At 32.3% G+C, this 18,937-nt stretch overlaps 1 protein-coding gene and 1 pseudogene across 1 annotated transcript; both read right to left on the reverse strand.

Moving 5' to 3' along the window:
- Positions 1-5,316: 5,316 nt before the first annotated feature.
- Positions 5,317-7,487, reverse strand: LOC18102604 (acetate/butyrate--CoA ligase AAE7, peroxisomal-like; annotated as a pseudogene).
- Positions 7,488-9,721: 2,234 nt separating this feature from the next.
- Positions 9,722-11,727, reverse strand: LOC7482264 (chitinase-like protein 2). Its single transcript, XM_002315986.4, has 3 exons — positions 11,210-11,727; positions 10,889-11,048; positions 9,722-10,441 (listed from the first exon to the last, which is right to left on the reverse strand). Exons 1-3 carry the CDS (start codon positions 11,595-11,597, stop codon positions 10,027-10,029), a joined length of 963 nt encoding a protein of 320 aa, XP_002316022.3. The 5' UTR covers positions 11,598-11,727; the 3' UTR covers positions 9,722-10,026.
- Positions 11,728-18,937: the final 7,210 nt, after the last annotated feature.

The following is an 18,937-nucleotide window of genomic DNA, read 5'->3' on the forward strand; positions in this document are numbered from 1 at the left end:
CACTTTGGTGGTCACTACTGCCTAAGCTCACCTGGACGACTACTGATCAGAAACACTGCTTTTAACAATATTATTAGCCATAACCTAGCATGACCAATGGAAATGATAAAAAAAAAAACCTATAATATTTGAAAGATGTGATCACGGATCAGAGAATCTCTTTCAGATGATAATATCTTCATGTGTTATTGTCACGTTAGCCGCACTAAATGTAGAATGTTGCTATCCCCAGTTGTTCTATTCTTATTTTTTATTTTTTATATATATTAAGAAAATAAAGAAATTAACAGATACAGGTTATATATATTTATTAAATAGACAACCTGTTGCCTGTAGCTTTTCATAACCTGTATATTGTTTTCAAACTTAGTTTTAACCAATAAAAACCGAAGGTGTTCAAATTCTGAGAGGGATAGATTTGTGGTTTAGTAGAAAGAATTGCTTTTATATAACCAATAAAAATCCTCGACCTCTGTCCAAACAAATGAAAGGGCCAACGTTAATTAGACATTGAAAGTTGAAACCGAAAGCACTCTACAAATTGCAGTGTAATTTGGTCTCCGGTTTGGCAAATCTGAGTTTTTTTTCCGAGTAATATTAACTTTTCAGGGAGAGGAGGACTGCACACGTATATATATGGTCTAAATTTTCAAACACATGCATGATATTTCTTTGGGTGCACTGACTAATTAAAACAAAGCAATCTCGTGACTTATAAATACTTTCCAATATCATAGATGAAACAAGAAACTTTATCCTGTCACTGACAGTTTTTCATCCTGTGAACTGTTTTTGTATATGGTATTTTACCCTGGAGTGTCTATATTTTATTTTATTTATTTTTTATCATAAGGAATTCAGGTTTATGTTTTTCAGATATAAATCGAAAGAATTTGGATATATGAATAGCAATTTCGTACGTCTTGGCTAGCTACCGTTTGAAACAGAACTCTTAAGTTTCTTTATTATTATTATTATTATTTTAATATTCTGGGACTATTTATAAGCTTCTTTTGTCTTCATGCATTGTTTATTGGATAACATAATATTATATGGATATGGAAGTTTATACGTGGATATACGGCGGATATGATCCGATACAATATCTCTCATGGATGCTGCAATGCTCTACTTGAGCTTTGCAAGTTAAAAATTTTAATTTCAGCCATCGAATTTCCAAAGAGTTCCAATATGTGTCCCTTCATTTTAAATGGCTAATGTCAAGACCCCTTTATTACTATTCATTTTATGTTGAGATTTTTTTTAATTTTTATAGGATTTTTGTGGAACGATATCGTGCATATATATGATCTTTTTTTTGTGGGGAGATGTAAATAATAATAATAATAATATGCTAGAAAAAAACTAGAATTCTTTTAGTTAACCACATGGTAATTAAGGGAACATGTTGAAACTTTTGAAAAATATATCATTAGTATTGAAAATCTTAAAACTATAAGGATCCAAATAAATATTGTTGATTCTATAGGGACTAAAATATACTGTTTTTATTATTTTTCCTTGCATTTTGTGATTTCCTGGACCAGAAGCATGTGCATAGAGAATAATTAGTTAGCTAATCATATCCCAATTGAATTAAGCTCTATAATCCATTATTAAGTTAATTATTCCTTTAAATTTGGCATGGTTCAACCACCAGATTATAGGATAAGAGAGAATTAAATAGAGCACCAAATAAAGGTATCCCTCCTAATAATTGTAATGACGACATCCTATAACTAACTGCAATTTCTGATGTTACGCCATAACCATAGCTCGAATAATTGGTGGATTCATCAATATATTCAATATCTCATTATCAGCTACGTAAACACCTAATTAATATATGGATTACTTTTAAAAAAAAAAACTTTTATGGGGAGTAAGACATGCAGGAAGCTAAATACTAAATAGTTCTGTCTTTGAATTGGAATTTTTATTTCGGGCTTCAAGATTGGCTTCCGCACAGGACAATAACGGGTGGCGATTAGATTCCACGAGTTTAGTCGTGTCTCTATACTGACGCTATGTTGTCCAACTAAAAATTGATTATGGAATCTATCCTCGTACAATGAACTATATTTAGAGAGATTAATTAATTAGATGCATTGTTAAGGTTTGCCTGGGTGTTGTTTGGATATTAAATATGCCACGCCTCTATGAAATGTTAAATTCACTTGACACTATGAGGAGCAAAGGAAGAAATAAGCTTAATTTTTACATGGAGAAAACATGTCTCGACACGACTTTTTAGCCAAAAACCGCTGTGGATTGGCCCGATTATTTGAGAAAAAGAGAATAGAGAGAGATCATATATCCGCTTGCTTCCAGCTAGCTTTTTAAACTAATATCTGGATTGCACATGCAATTATTAAACAAAAAGAGGAGTGCAGAAAGTCTGTGTATACATAGCAAAATGGAGGGGGCAATGTATCATGGATAGATAGAAGTTAAATCAGGAGGACTTCGAGCAAACCCAAATTCCAAAGGTAAGAAATTATGTATTTTAATGGCCCCTCTTTTTCAACTACTTCAAGTATGAGTCTTGACACCCCATTTAGAGAAGGTCGTCCTTCGACGTCTTTGACACGAACAACACTAAGATTTGAACCAAGCTTCTCTTTCTATTGAGCTTGTAGTTTGATCAGTAATTAATTCAAACATTCCCCTGGCGTGCAACAAAAGAAAATAAAACATTAAAATTTTGAAGGAAAAAACAACAAAAAAAGAGCAAAAAATCTGGTATGTAGAATGAATGCCCGCCCGTCATGTTACATCAAATATTATCCTTTACACAAAACTAGGTTTTGGAGAGTTGAGTAACAAACTCTTAGACAGACCTTGAGGGATTTGCCTAAGAAATGCACCCAGCTAGCTAGCTGTGCCACCATCACTTAATTTGTCTGTCTATATATTGAGTGCTAAACCCATCAACGCGTAATATTTATCACACTTTCGAGTGGGCTTCTGGGACTTCTATTTGTGAGCTTTTTTCTTCTTTCGTTTTATCTTGGTTTTCGTTTTTGTTGATCTTGATGTTTGAACTTAAACGATATTATGGAGTCGATGTTAGCATGCTTCCAAGGGTTCTCCACGGCCTTACCCTTTTTTATTCTTGTTTTTTTGTATGATCTCCGTGTTCTTACTTGAATACCGCACTCCATTATTTGAAGTACGGCAAATTACCTGCCAACGTCTCCTGATTTTCCATGCCAGTATATGTCTTTCATTTCTACGTTTCTTAGTTTTTCTATATATATCATATATATATATATATATATATGCAAGTAATTATACTACTAATTTTTATTCTTTTTAGTATTAGGGGTGCCCTAGCCTCTTAGGCGATGCTCTTACACATTAACAATTAAATCCAATTCAATGAAAAGCAGGACCTTATCATGTCATGAAATGAGAAGATTCATGATGTGATCTTTGAATTCAACCTATTAAATTAAATAATTAAATTTTAGCCAGTCAAGCTTTATTAGGTAAAGCTATAGTGATATTTAATTTTATATTATTTTCTAAATAGAATAGTGGGGTTTTTTTCTATGAGACCTGATTATTTTGGAAGTAAACCTCTAGATAAAGATCTCTATTCGAATTTTACTAAATTTAAGTGGGTTGTAATATAGAGATTTACCATTTTTTAATTTTTTTTATAGATAGCATTTGTATTTAGTGCAAATCTATATATACGTATTAAATTAATCACTTTAAAATAAAGATAATAATAATAATGAAGTTAAAGGACTTGAAACTTGCACAGATCCATATATATTATCTTGTGTTTAATTTTTATCAAATAAATAGAGATGGTAAGATTCGAACTCATGACCACTTGATCAACAAAGCACTAATATCATGTTAAAGAATCATCTCAACTCAATAGTTTAAGCTATTAAGTAAGGTTCTAATATATGATTTATATGATAATTAAATAAGAGCTTAGGAAATTGTTCTACTGCTAAAAGGATGTAAATTTCCTTATGTATTGGGATTCAACCGTTTGTCATATCTAAGATAAGACTTTCACAGATTCTTAGCTTTACAACAGAAACTTCAATCAATATGCAAAAATAAGACAAAGAGGAGGTGCTTGGCTGGAGATGGGGCCGGCGCACCGGATCGGCCTAACTGGATCATCCATAATACGGACCCACGTCCACTTGCAACTTGGAGGGGATGAGAATGAACGAATGATCTATCTGGCAAACACAGAAAGAGAAGGAAAAAAATAATAATAGAGGATATGAGACCAACATCTCTGGATGATAAGGCTGCTTTAGAGACTTGGAACAGTTTTGCATGGATGGAGATGTTGATTGGATATAACATTCTTATCCCTTGCCTGACAAATACCATCACTGACGTTGTTATACTTATTGCAACCTCTCCAGCCAACCAATTCGTAGCTCTCCTCGCCTTATCTGTTCTGTTTACTTGTCTTCACAAATTCATGTTCCTTAAACAAGTTTACACGTAAACTTCTATCTATGCCCCTGTCTTAATCCAAACTATTTATGGCACTATCTGTGACTCGACTTACCTAGTGGACCTTCATGACATGGAATATTGATGGATTGCCCGCCCTCCTGCGTAGATTGAAGAACGTTAAGACCTCGAGAGCACTCGTCGCATTCTGGGCCTTAATCTATCCACATCACATCATCTTAGCCTTTATGGGCCTTCGACCTGCATCGCATTTTGGGCAGAGGAACACCTATTCACTTCCCGAAGGAAAGGATTTCTCAATTAATATCGACTTCTTCTATCAAATCAGATCAACTGCCAACTGTGGACTTCCATGGTTGTTAAGGGTTTTTGAATTGTTGTTATGGTTATTTGAATTGAATTGAGTACTCCACCTTCGTTATGCCAATGCTACTTGGAATGGATATTTCCCTTGACTTGAATAACATTACTCTTCTGGGCCACGTATGGATTGAAAAAATTTCATGTCGATTGGAACATAAAGGCTCCACATGGTCGATGGACAGAAACAGAGTCCACAAGCATAAAAAATATAACATCACTTCTGCTTTGGAAAAATTCTTTGAAGTGGAAGCATTCCATCTGTTCTATATGCAAGTTTGCGGACTTGAATCCCCCAGGCCCCTGGGATCCTCGATTTAAATCTTATATTGTAAAAATAGTCATAAATCATTAAAGGCTCAAGCCTCTCAAAGATGGGTGTGTCCATTTAACCAAGGGGAGAGGCCATAGAAGAATTTATTTCCAGTAGACTTTTCAAGTCCAAGCTTTAGTACTATAGCACGAATTGTTCAACAGCCAGAAAAGCCTTGTCACCAGCTATAACTTGCTCGCCTTGATACGTCCCATCTCTTTTGCCTTGGCCCTGAGGAGATGCTTCCGAATCTTCCCTGTCGCTGTTTTTGGCAGGGGTCCAAACACGAGATTTTGAAACCCGGTAAGCAGGCATCTGCGCAAGGTGACTCGCCCCAGCTCTCATCTGGCCGAGGCACCACCGATACAATACATTTTCCACCTCCAAGCTACTTATGTTCTCACCTCCATAGATGATGATGTCCTTTGATCTGTCCTTAATTTCTACATATCCATCGGGGTTCTTTGCACCAAGATCCCTGGAATGAAACCATCCATCTGCAAAAGCTTCCTTGGTGGCTTTTGGGTTCTTTAAGTAGAGCCCTTCATCACTAAATTGCCTCTCATCACAATTTCTCCCTTGGTTTTTCCATCTGCGGGGACGGGTTTCATGATCTTTTTCTGACATGGCGAAGGGTACAGAAGGGGGAGGGGCAGCGCCAGCTGTCATTACATGCACCAAACGGGGCAGAGGAAGGGTAGTCTCCTCCTTGGAAGCATTGATTATGGTATAAGTATCACAGGTGCAGCACGGAAGTGACTGACACCAGCATTTGCTATGGCTGAAAAGATTGCCTTCGCTGTTACCTGTAGAAAACAAGTGATCATTTTGTAATTATCCATAACGATTGTTCAGTGCAGGTTGCACAAGAATTCTGCAAATAAGTCAATTCTACAACGGCACTAATCAGTATAAAATACTGCGCGAGGAATTTGTAAAATAAGTCTAATCTACGAAGGCACTGTTCAGGGCAGAATACTGCAGGAGAATCCTGTAAACAAGTCTAATTTACAAAGGTGCACTGGAAAAATCAGGACCTCATATCATCCAAGACCTGCAAGCTGACTTCTTTTCCAAATATAGCTCTCAACTCACTGTTAAATCATTGCTGAATTTAACTACAGAACCAGACCTTCTAAAGAGAATCGACAAAACCAACACTTTGGGTTTATCTATGTATAAACGCTTGACTACACACAATAGGCCATCCAAGTAAATGAAATTAGCTATTTTTAAGTCAAGATCAGCACGCATGTGCAAGTGGTTGTACAACAACCTCAGAAAATCTCCCTTCATGTACTCAAGCAAAGAAAAACAGGGTTACAAAGAGCACAAAATTACCTGTCAAGGGCATATACTTGTCCCGCAAATGGCAGCAAGTGTCCAAGTAAAACACCAACCATTGCAATGGAACATCGGTAGAGTCCACAGATATACAGCCCCTTCATTCGTCCTCCAAATAATAGGATTACTCAAGGACATGAGATATGCTCCACGGTGGTTCAGTAACACTCCTTTGGGGCTGGCTGTTGTACCAGAAGTATAACCCAAAGCAATGCTCTGCCACTCGTCCTCTGGGGTCACCACTTTCGAGGAAATTCGTATATTCTATGGCTCCTCTGCCTAAAGCAAACGTTAGAGACTTTGGATCACAGCTTTTATCACCTATGACAGCCAATAATGGAGGTTTCAAATTATTTTCATGTCCTGCCCAGATTTTCAATTACAACTCTTGGTCCACCATTACAACTTAAGATTTTGAATGACCCAGAAGGAAAACAACAGTTTCAGCATTTAAACGTATATTAACGCAGTTTACAGCAGCTCCTGCCATTGGAACTCCAAAATATGTTTCGTATAAAGCAGGGGCATTAGGTGCAATTACAGCCACCTGCCAGGGTAGACCAGGAAGATACTATTCAGCTGCCAACAAGCTCGAAGACAACATAAAATTAAATCCAGCACAGGATGAAAATTAAATAGTATCAGACATTCTCTGTTATTTAGAGATCCAGCGCATAGTATACAGAAACAAACACCATCAGCATGATAATGATTTTCAAATTTGAAGTATGCAAGACACATTAGGCACAGGTGCGACATAAACAACGAGCTATAGAAGTGCTCATTATTGTAATACATTTCAGAGAAAATAAAAGAAAGTTTTTCTGTAAAAAGGAGTATGATAATCAGAATTCAAAGTTCAATCCTTGTGCAGAGAGTGACTGCATTCACTGGAAAATTGCTCCTACAGGAAAGTTCATTTATAGAAAGCATGTGGGAATCATCAAGGGTTAAAAATTACAGAGTTGAATGGTTTAGGTTGGTATGCTGTCCTCCACACGTTCCAAGGCATAGCTTTATTGCCTGGTAATCTATACTGAACAGGTTGTCACACGGTTCAGACAAGGGAAGGGCATAAACAGGTTTTACTTTGAATGCTCATGTGAAACGAAGAAAAATGTAATCAAGCAGGGCAACAAAGGATGAGATTACGTAATCTTAGCAGAAAACACAAGAGGACAACAGGGGCAAATGCAGGACTCGCACAGTTGTGACAAAATTAAGGCCTGTTAAAATTTAATTACTAAAAATCAACAAGTTTGGGTGCACTGAAAACATGATTAAATGGAAAAGGCTCAACATTTGAGAACCAGCAACGTTTTCACATCAAATCTCCACCAACAACCTAACAAGGGACGCTGTCTTCATGTAATTGCCAACTGCCAAAATGCAGTGTCATAGAATCATGATATCCGATTATCCGCACTGAAGACTATCGAATGAACATTTCCAGCACCAAAAGGGCAAAACCAGAGAAAAATTGTTTTTTTTTTACTCTAAACGGCCCAGACTTGATTTGTTGACTTTCTTCTCGAGTGTAATTAAGCTGGTATTTCCTTAGCTTTGCTTTCTAGCGATAACTTAGGCAAGTCCTTAGCATCTCTCCACATGTTTCGCCAACATGAAAAATAGCAAACTCATCGAACACCTTTTCAAGTTCAATTTACTACACAACCTTCATTTTCTAATCTTTATCAGCCACGACATTTGCCACTCAAATATCAAAAACTCTTGACAGTTACTAGTTTACTGGTAGAAATAAGTTGCAGGTTCTAAAAAAAATATTTAGATTATAAGGAATTTTATGGTATTGTTACTAAATTTAGCCCAACAAGTCAAACTAGAAATCTGTTGACCTGATTTCTTGTTTGATTCATGTTTCAAATTAATTCATGTGAGAATTACTTTAACGTGACTTAGCTAACTTGAAGAATAAAATCACAAAAAAATAAATAAAATTTATAAATCATCAAAAACAAAATAATAAAAATAAAAATAATAAGAATGATGACTAAATTTAAGGGATGGGAAACTTAAAGGGGATACAATTTAAAAGTTTTTCCGATTTGAAGTGATTTTTTCAAATAAAACAATTACAATTCAAAGAATATAGACTAAACATGAAGGGAAAATAAATTAAAGGGTTGCCATATTTTTTTCATGGGCAGCATGCAAATTAAGTTGGAAGAGAGAGAAATGAAGGGCAAATGATAAAATCAAACCGATGTCAAATCAAACAAAATCACCGTACATGCGCTGTCCAGATAGGAAGAGAACACTGAGACGCATTAAATCACACTATGGAACAAATCTTTCCATCACCAAAGTCAGTTACACATGTTGTCTGAAGGCGACAAATTGGCTAATGTTTGTCACACACGCGCAACCAACTTTTTTATATGCATCTAAATATAAAATTACCCCGTAGCAATTTCTAGAATAATAAATGGACCATGTAAAAATAAAAATATACCCTTATATGTCAATTCAATTGTCTTTTTAAAGAGCAAAAACGTAAATCCACTATTATAATCCATAATTATTTACGCCTATTATACAGTACTTTGGCTAAGAGGTTTAAGTTCTATTAATATTTTTCAAAATGTATTGACATAATTTTTTAGATATTTAATTTTTAATAATTTTAATGAGTTGATATTAAAAACAGTTTAAAAAAAACTTTGTTTTTTCAGTCTAAAATCACTTGTATCTGCCAATCACATGCTTAAAATCAATTTCCAACAATACTGCTCTACATCCTAAAAGCCAGGCCAAGTCCAATTCTCTCTCAACGGCCCAAAGCTCTGCAGCAATGGCATCAGTCCACCCAACTCCAGTAGCGAATCCATGCGGGGACACGCCCAACGACTACGAGTCCATTTATTTTTTCCTTTAAGAAAAATTGAAATTTTTTTATTTTTTATTTCAAATTAATTAATTTATTTTTATTTTTATATTTTTTAATGTGCTGATATTAAAAATTAATTTTAAAAAATAAAATAAATAAACAAAAATTATGATTAATTTAGAGAGTAGAATGGCTCTATATTCTCCAGTAAAATTAACTGTTATTGATTAATTTAAAATAACACAGGAAAGCATGACAACGATGCCTATCAGATGTAAAACCTACCGATAATCAAGTTGCGGTTCATTTGTGTATTTAAAAAACCTATAGAAATTCCAAATCAAGGACAGCGCTAAAACCAATCAAAATATTGAGAATATCAACCCAATTACCTGCCATAAAAAAAAATCCAAGAGCCAAAGTCCATTGATAACCAAAACCACAGTTGATGAATGCAATTCAAAAACATAATATAGGTGATGAATCCAAAAAACATTACACAGAAGTGACCCAATATACACTCTCTACATAGTTGTCCATGGTATTATAGATTTTTTACATAAAAATCAGAAGTTGAATAAATTCTTTCTTTCTCTCAGTATTTGCTTACATCCTCGGAACCACGTCTGTTTGTTCCTTATTAAAGTCTTCCCTTCATATGTAGAAGAACAGTTCAACAATGGACAGACTACTTCAACGAAGTTCAAGAAGATGATGCAGAGGCAGAGGCTTGGTTGAAAGGAAGCTGCTCAGCACAGCTAAGCACGTCATGAGACCCGGCTTCCTCTCTGCCAACACCCATTAGGTCGAGATAATATAGGTAATGAGAGACAATGTTGTTCATTGACTCATCATCGCCTTTGCCGCAAACTTGATCCCCATACAGAACATTCATGGTGGTGCCAAATCCAGGTACCCTCTTGGCCAAAGTGTCATTCTTGGTAGGTTTCCATTTGCCAACAAATACATCGTGTGCTGAAGGGAGATGCTTCTTTTCTGGTGTCATCCACTTCCAAATAGCAGCCTGGAAAGCTAGTGTAGCATTGTTTTCGAGGTATTCTGGATGGTTCAACAGATCAGTCTTCAGGGCTTCCCCAGTTTTGCCATAGTTGTAGTTCCTGTAAATGGAAGCAGCAGATACAAAAATAAACGAATGCTTGAGCTTGTGAGAAGACCGCCAGGTTAATTAAACACTGTCATGGTAGACATACGCTATCCAAAATCTGAAGATTACCTTTTGTACACTCAAAGATTGATTGTACAAAATTTCTGCTTCAAGGTAGGTAGGTAGGTAGGTGGAACCTACTATTCTTAGAAAATACTACTTACCAAAGAATTTACTTTAAATATACTACAAGAAAATATAGTCTTTTAAATGTTTTCATGGAAGTGATATTGCACGTGGAGGATGGTTAATGGAGAATGAGTTTTGGAATTTCCGAATATTGCTTTGATGCCTTCTTACTGTTTGTATTTATCAATTAAGTGAATTCGAGGAGGGAAATATAGAAATTGGTGTGGCATGGGGAGCATGGATAGATCATCAAAGATTAGAAGATGTATACCAGTAAAGAGGCAGCGCACCCCTGCCGTGATACGAAACTCCGGGAGTGCAAGGATAGGTGTACTTGTAGTAATCATCGCAGTATGTCTTGCTGGGACTCATTTCCTTGTTGTAGCACAAACCCCATGCCAATGGTCCTCCAGTGGCCACTCCATAACCACCTGAAATAATCATCACCGATAATAGCCTTCAATTTTATATATATATAATGAGAGAACAAGCATCATCGATCAAAACTACATGTATGATTATATATTATCATAATAGATCAACCCCAATTTCAAAGGTGAACATTTATAGTATTGATTTTTCTCTTACTCACATGAGGTTTTGCTTCCAACATGCCCAAGGAAAGCAGCAACTTCCTTCTGCCCCGTAAGTTTCCCTCCGCTGGTACCAAATCCATGAGGCTGGTATTCTGCAGCTGCAGTAATAAAAGAATGGTAATCCCAAAATCCCGAAGCATGAGCCACAGGAGTGTTACGTTTCGAAAACAAGTTTTCGAACTGGTAGGTCTGGAAAAAATCAGAAATGGTTTGGTTGCAGCAATAAGCAGACAAGCCTTTGCATTCCCATCCCTTGTCACAAACCTTCTTTCCCTTCACTATCTTCACTACTGTCTTTACTTGAGATGATTCATCTCCATTTACTACTACCACTAACATTACTAACAATGCCATTGTCACAAGAGAACACCATTTGGCCTCCATCTTGGCTATGCCTGTACGTACGTGTCGAAGAGCTTGTGTGAGCTTAATTTGTTGGAAGTGGAGTGTAAGGAATTTCCTGGTGGTTTCTGTAAGGAATTGGAGTGTGTATTTAAAGAGGGGGTAGGAGATTGCTTTGTTGGGATGAAAGGAATGGAAAATGAGTGTCTAACTTATTAGGAGAGAGAGGTTTTTCAGAGTTTTGGTGAGTTTTGCTTGCATTCTATTCTTCTTCCATTGCAAGCAAAGATTTTCTTGATATGCTGGGATGTTGAACGTTGTGGGGCTAGTAGCTGGGGCTGGGCTGATAATGGCAATCTAAGCTCATTTTTTGTTTTCGTTGAGGCTCAGATGGGTTTTATTGCATCTGCAAATTTCACCCCCAGATCTGACTCGAGGCTGCAGCAGAATACAGATTGTGGGCCTCCAAATTGAAATAAGCAGAAGGCCCATGATACTCTATACTGCTCAGTGAAATAATTTTTCTCCGTTTCTATTACAAATAACATGTGTTGATGAAAAAACATATTGACAGCATGTTCTTACTGATTGGGTGTTTGATCTTTGACGAACTAAATTCACGAACTATCGGTTAATTAACAGCCCTTGTCGAACCCCCAACAATCTTGCCTGCACAATTGACAGATCCTTGCCACTAAACATTTTTCAATGAACGAATGAAATCTTAAGATGTTTTAAATAAATAAATGATCGACTTTTATTGCTCGGTTACAAACACTGTTTTTTATGTTAAGAAATTATACCACTAAACTAAATGCTCATTTGGTCATGTTAGAAGTTGTTTGGAAACATTGCTCAAGCAAGCAGTGTTTTATAAAAAAATTATTTTTTGTTTTTTTTAAAAAAATTATTTTTAAATTGTTTTGATTTGTTACATAAAAAATAAATCTTAAAAATTAGAAAGATATTATTTTGATATATTTTTTAACAAAAAATATTTTAAAAAATAATCACTACCATAATATCAAGCATTGTCTTAATCATCTAACGAGTAGTGTAAAGAATGTTAAAACTATTTGTTAATGTGTTGAGGGGTGTTTGACCCCGTGTTTCGACTGGAGTTTTAAAAAACAATGAATTTTTTATTTTAAATTATATGTTTTTAATCATTTTAAAAATAAATTTTAAAAATATATATATTATTTTAATATATTTTAAAATAAAAAATACTATTTTAAACAACTTTTACGTTAAAAATTCCTAAAAAAAAACAGAAGAAGGTTTATCTGATATGCAGGGGCCGGATCTCAAAGAAAAATGAAGGTAGCAACAGACACATCACAGGACATTTTCCGGTGCTAATTGACCACCATACCATTGGATTTAGATTTAACAGTTTTTTTTTCTTACTATTTTATACAAACTCAATGATTAAATGGAGCGTGACCGGTAGCGGTATTTTAAACTTCACCTGCAGTTACTGTTGGAAGAAAGTGGTTTTGATTGTTTTTTTAAATAATTTTTATTTAGAAATATATTAAAATAATATTTTTTTATTTTAAAAAATTATTTTTAATATTAGCATATTAAAATATCAAAAAAAATATTAATTTAAAATAAATAAAAAATAAAAAAATAATTTTTTTAAAAAATATTTTAAAAATACAAAATTAAATAGGCCGGCCACGACACCCAGTCTAGGAAACCTGACCACGACGCCAACTACCCTTGGAGCTATATATGTACGACAATTCATGGCCACCGTGTCATTTGATTGGTCATGGATATAATTATTAGTTGAAGGACCCTTTTATTTGCTGTTAGGTAGTTTACTTTTGAAAATGATGTTTATGAAAATAATTTTTATAGAAATTATAAAGTGAATTATTTTTTAATATTTGATGATGTTATTGAAAATAATTTTTAAAAAATAGTATATAGTTGTGCTATAAAAAATAAATTGAAAAGTAACTTATTAATAATATTTTAAAAATTTATTAAAAGAATACGAACTAGATATGAAAAATAAAAAAGCCGAGGAGGGTAAAATTAAAAAATATACTTTTGTAAATTATTTCAAGTAAAACAAACAACAATCAAAAGAAATGAGATCAAGTATGATAAATAATAAAAATTAATTAAGAAAATAATAATAGAAAAATAAATAACATTCAAGATAACCAGGACCATAATTGATATAAAAATCAAAATAAATCAAATTCTACATGATAAAATAAAAATATATATAGCAATCAAGATAATAAAGATCAAATTTGATATAATCAATAAATAACATGATATATTTTTTATTTTTTTGCAACTTTTGAAAAGTGTATTTTGTCTAAAATAAAAGAAAAATATTTTTTTCTTAAACCAAGTCAATTTTTTTTACAGGAAAGTTTTTTTCTTTGATGATTTTTTTCTAATAGTAAGTAAATATAAAAAGTTTGTAAAGTGATTTCACGAAAATCGCTTTCCATTAAACAAACAAAACCTGAAATTATGACAGTGGTTACTAGTGTCATGCTCAATTCTTTACCTCTAATTTTTCTATTTACTCACCAAAATTATATTTTCAGTCAATCTAATTTTTTACATCTTATTTAAATTTCATTATAATGATAATAAAAAAAAGGAAAGAAAAAAAGAATTCATGGAGTGAAAATAAGAAGAGAGATAAAGAGGGGACTAAGGTGCTTAGAGACTGAAGACAATAGCATGGGATTATGCAAGAGATGAAAGGGAAAATAAATAGGATCAAGCATAATTGAAAAAATAAATTGAGAAGGGAAAGAAAGAAAGAGTTGATGGAGTGAAATGAGAAGAGAGACAAACAAGGGACTAAAGACAATAATGAGGGATTATGTAAAAGAAAAAAAGAAAAAAAAAGAGGATAAAACATGATTAAAAAAATAATGAAATGAATTCTGCACATTGATAATTGAAAAAATAACTAATTACAAATCCAAAATTAATGAATGTATTCATGGAGTGAAATCAAACTAAATCGGTGAACATGAATTTAATCTTGTTAAACCATATTAGATCAATAATATTTATAAGGATGAGCAAAAAATCTGAAAAACCGATTAAACTGAGAAAACTGGAAAAAAAATAACCGAACCGAACCCAAACAAAAAAAACCCGAGCCAAACTGGAAAAAACCGAGCCAAACCGAAAAAAACCAAGTCAAACCGAAAAAACCGAGCCAAACCAGTTTGAACTGGTTTTTTTCTAAAAAACCGAACTGAAACCAGCCGGTTTTGGTTTTTTTATTTAAAAAATTAATCTGGTTACTTTGTTTTATAAAAACTAAACTAAACCGAAAATAATCACCCCTAAATATTCTTATAGTTCCGTCATGTTTGGTTTGCAATTTAAGGCTACCACATCTTATATTTGATCGAAGTAAGTCTTTTGAAAATTTGCTATATTTTGTAATAAAACACAGTAGATAAATAAATACATGCATGCATATAAATTGACCGTTTCACCTGTTAGCAAAGAGAAGAAGGGTTACGATTGTTCATGAAATTTAGCAGGTATCTAGAGATAGGGGCAATAATTCTATGCCGCGGGCCCACCCAAATTTTTTCCAACAAGAAAAATAAAAGCCGATGCAAGCATTCATGCAAAAAATGGTTATCAACTGAGTGGGTGTTTGGTAATGCGTTTAAAAATTATTTTTAAAAAAATTAATTTTTTTTAAAATTAATATATTTTTGATGTTTTTAATTTATTTTGATATACTGATTTCAAAAATGATTTTTAAAAAATAAAAAAAATTATTGACATACTTTTTCTGAGTGAAAAACACTTTGAAAAACAACAACAACCACACCAAACACGTCCAAATAATTATGTTCAGCATGCTTGCACAATTCAAATAATAAGAAAAAAAATAATAAATAAATTGAAAAAAAAAACAATATAAAAAGATAAAAAAAAAACCTTGAATTGAGCCCATCTAAATTAGCATGTCAAATTTATGATCTAATTATGATACCGGAGTAATCACGTCGAAAATATAATTATAAAACTCAATTATCAAATAATTCAGTGTAGAATTGTGAAATTAAAAAAATATTCATTAAAAAAAAAATGATGAAAACAAAAGGATCAAAGTCAGTTCAGGTTAAACCATTAACCTAATGATCATGAACATAAGATTGTGATAACTCTATAAAGAGGTGATTAAAAAACAAAAAGTATAAAGATTAATTTTTAATAAATATAATATTAAAGGATATTTTAAAAAATAATTAAAATTAACATGTGTTAAACTTTAAAATAATGTAAGTGTAATATAGGCTTTGGCTTTAAAAAATAAAAAAATCAAATTATTTCTGTGTAACTTTTTATAATATTTTTCATTTTAGATTAATATAATTTTTATAGTGTGTATATAAAAGGCAAGAAAACCACACCCCTCGTAGTTAAATAATATCTAATGGACCATTTGAAAAAGATGACTCGTACCCCTAACACAGAGACAATTGATTTTTCTTTAGAAGGGAAATATATTAATTACATTGTTGCAGTGAATATTAATTTGTATCCAGGGATAGTGAATTCTTCATGGGTTTTAAGTTTTTTTTTTTTTTAATTAAATGCTCGGGGAGGCATGGATCCATGCCACGACTAAATTGTATCCTTGTTTTTTAACAAACACACTATTTAGTACTTTAGTTTTAAAAATTATCAATTAGTCCTTGTATTTTTATACTTTGTCAAATAACTTGGTATCTTTGTTAGTTTTCTGTTAATTTGGTGTTGATATGTCACGAATTTATTTATAAAACGACCTCTCGTCAAAGTTTTATATATTATTTATTATAAATAAATCACAAACAAACACAATATTAACATCGACAAAAAAAAAAAAAAACATATGCCAACTCCAATCAAACCAGACTAAAATTACATGTGGGTTACTTTTTATTATTATTATTAATATGGGTGTCCGAAACAGTTTGCACGTATCTCGACTAATCCCACGAACCCTGAAGTTAACGACTATGTAAGCCTCCAGTGACCATTATATTAACAACTACATGGCTCGAACCTGAGACAATAAAGAAAGTAAATCCCTTGATTTTAAGTTTTTACTATTAGATTACTTACGAGATGATTATTACATGTGGGTTACTTGATTGGGTTGAAAGATGAGAAAGAAACCCAAAGCAAGAACTGTGAAGAATCTGACAACTCCACAGAGAGCTTTACAAATTTGGAATCGTCTTTTATTTAAAATTGTCATTTGTTTATGTACCTGTGAGTTAGTAGAATTTTATGGGTGGCTGTGATTGTATATTTTAAAGAAGGAAAAAAAGGAAGAAAGAGACCAAGGAATGAAGGCAGTTTGGAGATGCAAGAAAATAATGAAGTTGAAATTTGAGGGCCAAATTAATAATTATTGTATCTGGAGGGATTAAATTATATATTTCTTAAAATTACAATGACTGGATGCATAATTTAAACTTAAGAATTATTTCCATGAAAAAGGACACGTGTATAGAAATTTTCTAAATTATAAATCATTTAATATAAATGAATATATTTATTAAAATATTTTTAATATACTATAGTTTTTAATAATTTAATAGAGACAAATTCATGAAAAAACCAATAAAACAATTATAAAGCTACACTTCTAATAGATCTAATATTGAAAGTCAACATCTAAAAAAAACTAAATCTATAAAACTAACATATAACCTAACTGAGAAAAGTAAAATAAAAATACGAAGTATAATTTTCATAAATTATTATTGAATAATAAAATAAAAAAACTAAATAAATAAAATAAAAAAATTAGGTTGTTAAAAGGTCAAATTTAAAAAAATCCTTATAAAAAACGCCAAATATCATTTCAATATTTTACTAATTATACTGTACGTATGTATAGATTTTAAGTTTTTAAATTTTATAGGAGATACGACTGTTACCGCTATATAATATTTCGACCACTGGTTATACCACAGGAATGGTTACTGCAGCCGTGATACATGAAAACCATGGTCAAAACCGAGGGCCGGCATGTATTGTGCTCCTGCACTTGCATTTAAAATTTTAAATCTATAAACTAGTGAGTGTCAAGTGTAAAAGTTTCTGCCACCGACCACCGGTTGGTCAACAGACCATCTTCGCCCTTTGTTGACTTGAGCAGTCGTGGGCCATGCCCCCACATTGATTAGAGTGTTTGGTAGTGTGATAATAGTTATTTTTCCAATAATTTTTTATACCGCAATATATGTTAATAATTTTTTTTTATTTTTTAAAAATCATCTTTGATATTAGCACATCAAAACGATACAAAACGTATAAATCATATTAAATTTTAATAAAAAAAAATTTAAATTTTTTAAAAACATGATTTGTAATATGTTTGCAAACATGTTAGTATAACAAAATCCTCACTCTTTTCACCTGAAATTACGCTGTCAAATATCAATTAATAGCAACACAGTCTATCTTGGTATCTGTCTTCATCCCGGTTAACTTGACATTACATCCAAAAATAAAAATACTATGGCCGTAAACTATAGCAACGACAACCTTAAATAAGGTCTGGACAGTCACGTGGTTGCTAATATTTCAGCTCCTTCATCTTGCTTTTAATCATAAGATGTTTAGGAGTGTAATTGTAATTGCTTTTTAAAATAATTTTTATTTAGAAATACATTAAAATAATATTTTTTTATTTTTTAAAAATTATTTTTAATATCAATGCATCAAACGATTTAAAAACATAAAAAAATATTAATTTTAAATAAAAAATAATTATTTTTAAAAATTAAAAGAACGCAATTTATACCCCATTACCCAACGCTTACACTTTATAGAGCTAGCTAGATAAATACCAGTTATTATAATCTAATTGAATAGAAAATATCAACTTATACTCCAATTGAAAGTAAAAGAATTTATCCATTATAAAGTACAGGATCAAAATCAATCAAATGTACAGTTAAGAGACCATTCCTGTAAACAATACAATAATAGACAAACAGTAAAGTAACTGTACCCAAATGGTAGGCCTCTACTGTTTTCTCCAATAACGTGTAGCTTCTGTTTTCAAAATTATTGTTTTTTAATTTTTTTGTATAAAAAATTATTAAATTAATATTATTAATTTTTTTTTTTATAATTTTAATATACTAATATAAAAAATTTAAAACATTATAATATATTTTCAATTAAAAATAATTTTGAAGAACTTGTATTACCAAACACACATTTCCTACACTGAACACTATAATTAATCTCTTTGAAAAAAAACACCCCCATTTTTGTCTTACTTTACAGCTCATAATAATAAAATAGAACTGACAAAACTAATCATTATCATGATAAAAAGAAAAAGATTAAAAAAAAAAACT

The sequence above is a fragment of the Populus trichocarpa genome, chromosome 10 (assembly GCF_000002775.5).
Source record: "Populus trichocarpa isolate Nisqually-1 chromosome 10, P.trichocarpa_v4.1, whole genome shotgun sequence".
Taxonomy (NCBI): Eukaryota; Viridiplantae; Streptophyta; class Magnoliopsida; order Malpighiales; family Salicaceae; genus Populus; species Populus trichocarpa.